Source organism: Cynoglossus semilaevis, chromosome Z (genome assembly GCF_000523025.1).
Source record: "Cynoglossus semilaevis isolate Cse_v1.0 chromosome Z, Cse_v1.0, whole genome shotgun sequence".
In the NCBI taxonomy this organism is placed as follows: domain Eukaryota; kingdom Metazoa; phylum Chordata; class Actinopteri; order Pleuronectiformes; family Cynoglossidae; genus Cynoglossus; species Cynoglossus semilaevis.
In genome coordinates this window covers 10,897,313-10,902,099 of record NC_024328.1, presented here as the reverse complement: position 1 = coordinate 10,902,099, position 4,787 = coordinate 10,897,313, and the positions used below count along the sequence as shown (strand labels likewise).

General features: G+C 40.5%; 1 protein-coding gene across 9 annotated transcripts in view; it reads right to left on the bottom strand.

Moving 5' to 3' along the window:
- Window positions 1–6: 6 nt before the first annotated feature.
- Window positions 7–4,787, bottom strand: part of taok3a (TAO kinase 3a) — a 55,865-nt gene continuing 51,084 nt past the window's right edge. For all 9 annotated transcript variants that reach the window (XM_025053066.1, XM_025053064.1, XM_008336260.3 and 6 more), the window contains 3 exons: window positions 4,133–4,345; window positions 3,085–3,267; window positions 7–806 (listed from right to left, as the gene is read on the bottom strand). In XM_025053066.1, coding sequence (XP_024908834.1) covers window positions 642–806; window positions 3,085–3,267; window positions 4,133–4,345 — 561 coding nt within the window. In that variant the 3' untranslated portion in view covers window positions 7–641. The remainder of the gene's footprint in view (window positions 807–3,084; window positions 3,268–4,132; window positions 4,346–4,787) is intronic.

Here is a 4,787-nt window from a genome sequence, read left to right as displayed (position 1 = left end):
CAGTAAAGCCCTTTGTGCTAGCTGGGAATTCACATGTATTACTATTGATTCACATTGGCTGCCAGTGCAGAGAAATCAGCCTGTCCATCAAGTAATCACATTTGTTACAATTGTATTCTTGATATTTGTGAGTAGTTGCCTGTCAAAGTATCTTTTATTCAAATTGAAAACATCATGAAGTCCTGCAACACATGAAGCAACACAACACGTCACGTCCTGCAACACAAAATGTGCCATGAAGCAGTGCCAAAGAATCACTTAAATCACTTTAAGAGACATTGTACCACTGAAGATCAAAAAACGTGGAAAAAAAAAAATTTAAATCACCTCTTTAAACCTTGAAGGTTTGTGGAATGATTTTTGCTCGTCCCTCTGTCGGGGTTTTCTCTTTTCTTGTCTTTCAAATGTCGCACAAGAAACATGGAACACCAACTTGTGTCATTACTCGTACAAACACGTGACAACCACAAGAAGTTGACCGATGTATATACACCATGGGAGTCAATGTCAGTGTCACAAGGGTGGGAGGGGGACGACAATATGAGGTGGGATTGTAGGCTCTGGAATCTGCTGTAGATCACGGCGTTCTCCCAGATGACGTCGGTGTTTGTTGTTGACAGACAGTGACGTTTGGCAGCTCTTCATCTGTAGTCGTCATTTGGAAAGTGGTCCACGGTGCGCAGGTTACGAAAGCCCATTGTGGTGCTCTCCATGTCGAAGTTGTCGATTTCCCGCTCCTGGCGCTCCAGCTGGTGATTGATGCGGTCGGATCGCTCAATCTTAAGAGAAATCAGCTCCTCCTCAATCTGTAAGAAGCACAAGGACCCAAGATAAAGGTGAAAAAGTTGAACTGTTGTGAGGTTTAGTTTGTTTTACCAACACTCCAGGTCATTAGGTGGCGCAAAACAGTGAGTAAGTGAGACTATCTATGAAATGGGGATGTCCGATAATATCGGATATACCCGATATTAGCATATGTATTATGTAATATCTGTAAGAATCGTTATCGGTTTGTCCTCCGATAATGATGATAACACAATGCCTGGGTTACGCCAATTGATGTGTGCCCTAAAAATTGTTTTGGGGAAAAATGGCTGTATACTAAAGCAAAGGTCACTAGATGGCAGCATTGCAGCTCATTTAACCTCATACTCATATAGTGGTTTGTACAGATAAATAAATATTAGCAGGCCTATATCTGTTGATATCAGAAATTAAGTGTTTGGATGATATCGGCAAAAAGTTTATATCCGACATCCCTACTTAGCATATTTTAATTCACATTTTTCCATATTAATAACCCCATAATTGATAAGTCACGAATAAAAATGATATATTTATAATATGCTGATTTATCTTAAATAGTCGTGAATAATTGATTAACTAGAAACATTAATTGTGATTAATATCGTGATTAAAATATCTTTAATAGAAGTGCAGTTTGATGACGTCCCACCGCTAGCTTTATGTAAATATATTTTAATCAAAGACAGTTTGTTTTTTGACGACCATACAGCGATTTAGGATTTGAACCAGCGATGGCTCTGTTTGTCATGTCTGCAGCCCAGACTTTCTGCAGATGCTGGTTTTGGTGTCGGTTGGTGGTTTTGTGTCAGATCCTTCGGCTGTGCACACACACACGCACACACACACATCCAAAGGTGCAGACAAAGCACTCCAGTGTTGACGCAGTACTCCACTGAGCATGCACAGAAGACTCCCAGACTCTGACCGTGAACCGAACCAGAGGACAATAGTTCTTCTAAAAACCATGACACCACGAGCGGCCAGGAGATGGCGACAAACTACGTCAAAAGCCTGCAGACTCAGTGGCATTTCAAATGTGTCTTTGTTGTCAGTGTAGCCGTCTACTAGACTGAGGCGGTGACGTCGGCGTCTTGAGAAGGAAACGAACTCGGCTCTTCTGCACCGACGGGCTTATCAAACTCAAGAGTTAAATGTGTACTGGGGTAAATCATCAAAAGTACTTATTAAAATGAAATAATATAGAAACAATAAAATGGCCTTTCAAACTTTGAACTATGACGTAATCTGCGTTCATTCACACAGAAAAATAGGAAAGCATTGTGTTGTGGAGAATTCTCCACCGTCAGTGTGTGTGTGTGTGTGTGTGTGAATGAGAGAGAGAGAGAGAGAGAGAGAGAGAGAGAGAGAGAGTGGTACAGGCATGGTTGCCTGTTCTCTGCAGGAAGACATACCACTCTCATCACCACCTGTGGTGAGGGAAATGTATGTGTATGTGTGTGTGTGTGTGTGTGTGTGAGTGTATGTGATGCCATGAATGTCTGTCTGGTTCCGATTCACGCGCCCACGTTGCCTGCTGAGCTGACAACAAACGTATGTTTGAAACTGTTTTCTCAAGGCCTTTAAAGAAAAGTGTTTCTTACCACATGTTACTGTGTCCAACTCTGTGGGAGGTTGGAATTACAGCACGTGCATGTGAATTATTATTATTATTATTATTATTATTATTATTATTATTATTATTGTTATTATTATTATTATTATTTTTATTATTATTAATTTTATTATTATTATTATCTGTGATGAACACTGTCTGTGAAAAAAAATTATAATTATTTTTGCAAATATTAAAACAATGATTTCTCATGATTAATCATTGCCATTTTGCTCATTTGCCCACGTTAAAATGTGTCCAAATTTTTAATCTGATCAATATTCACACATGAATGTGATTAATATTAGCTAAGATAAACCGTATCCTGTAAAACAGGTGAAACATTTTGCAAAATTACGAGTAAAATAATAAAATGTTATCAGCAGGTTTTTCACGTCTTCACCGATTTGACAAACATTGTCGATATGAGAAACATTTTTTTTAGTTATAATTTGAATCATACTTTGTCATCACTACAACAGTACGACCTGTATGTGTGTGTGTGTCGGGTTCACAACAACTTCACATGGAGGTGTGAACCCACCTGAGAGGAATATTTATTCCCATCACGTTTTTCCCACCACTATATGTCGCCAATAGTTTTACTACAGATCTCCCGCAGAGCTGTGGTCTGAGGGACCACCTGAGACCCTGATCCAACACACCTTTTGTTCAAGGTGAGACCGCCGCAGCACCACCTTCTGCTCCAGCTTCTGCTGCTCCCTCTCGTGCTGCGTCTCCGTTTGCATCTTGATCTTGCTCTGGTAGGCGTTGAGCAGCTCCATCTCCTGCTGCAGCTGCTGCCTCAGGGCCTGGCACTCGGCTTCCTGGGCCTCATCCAGACGCAGCTAACATGGGCCACCGTGGACCACGGCAGGGGTGGAGGAGAGGTACAAAGAGGCAGGGGTGAAGGAGAGGCACAAAGAGGCAGAGGTGGAGGAGAGGCACAATGAGACAGGGGGGACGAAGGGGGGAGAGGAGAGAGGAGGAACATGGAAGAACACAGGGAGACAGGACAGACAGGGTGGGAAAAGGAGATGGGACAGAGGAGGGACAGACATGAGGAGGCAACACAAATAAGAATAAATTTAAACACTTTAAGGTCTGTGTCATTGGTTGATTGAAACTCGTTATTCTCTAAATCACGTGTCAAACTCAAGGCCCGGGGACCAAATGTGGCCCGCCAAGTCATTTTGTGTGACCCGTAGCAGCAGAGTTTCTTAACCTGATAAATCAAAAGTTTTTTTTTTAAATTTAATTGAATATAACGATAATAAATAAACCTTGAAATCAGGTGGTGTGATGTCATATTTCTCTTATTACTGCATATTTAAAGTTAAAAAAATATATATACAGTATATATACATACTTTATATATACATATATGTGTATAAATATATATATATATACATACAAATATGTATGTATATATACGCATATATGTATATATATACACATTCATATATGTATGTATGTATATTAAATATTAATTAAATATGCCATATTTTATTTGTGAACACATGATGCAGAAGTGTGGTTACTGTGTTTGTCTTCTGATACTAACGGGGACATGTCGCTCCGTATGCATTAACATAAGTTAATGCCACTAAACTAAATCGTTTTGGTTATTTGCATGAAAGTAGTTGAATTTTTTCATTGATTCGTGTATTGACTGAATTGTTGGGTAACGGTTCTCGTGTGATCTCAGCTTACCGCTTGCGAGGCCATCATCTCGTTGATGCTCTGCTCGTACTGCTCGGCCAGGATGGCCAGCTTGCGTGTCTGTTCGTCCTTCAGGGCCTTGAGCACCGTCTTGTGCTCGGCCTTGGGCGTCACTTCCATCTGGTGGTGGCGCAGGGCCTTGTACTGCTTGGTCTGCACCTTGCACGTGTCCTGGAACTGCTTCTTGATCTGCAGCTCTAGAGCCTGGTAGCGAGGACAGAGACGGAGACGGATGAAGATGAAGAAGGATGATACTGGACGTTTTTTCTTCTTGGTTTTTTTGTCTCCGTCATTGATAGGTTTCTGAACTTGTATTTTGTACAGATATCCTCATGTGTCAAGACAAGTGACTGTTTTACTCTTGAAAATAATGTAGTATGGTGTACTGCAGTATGTGCAGTAGATGTGACTACTCAACTAATTAGTTACAATACTAATGTCAGACTTTAAGTTGTCAGTAGTTTGGATGGTCCTGCGACTTATATTCTTATACATCTAGAATATACCCCATATCATATGACGCCACTAGAGGGCACTGTCTACACTTGCAACGTTGCTACTACACCACTGGAAACCTACACTACTAAACAATAAAAACTTAAAGAACACAATTATAAAGTACACAGCCAAAATGATAACAACATCT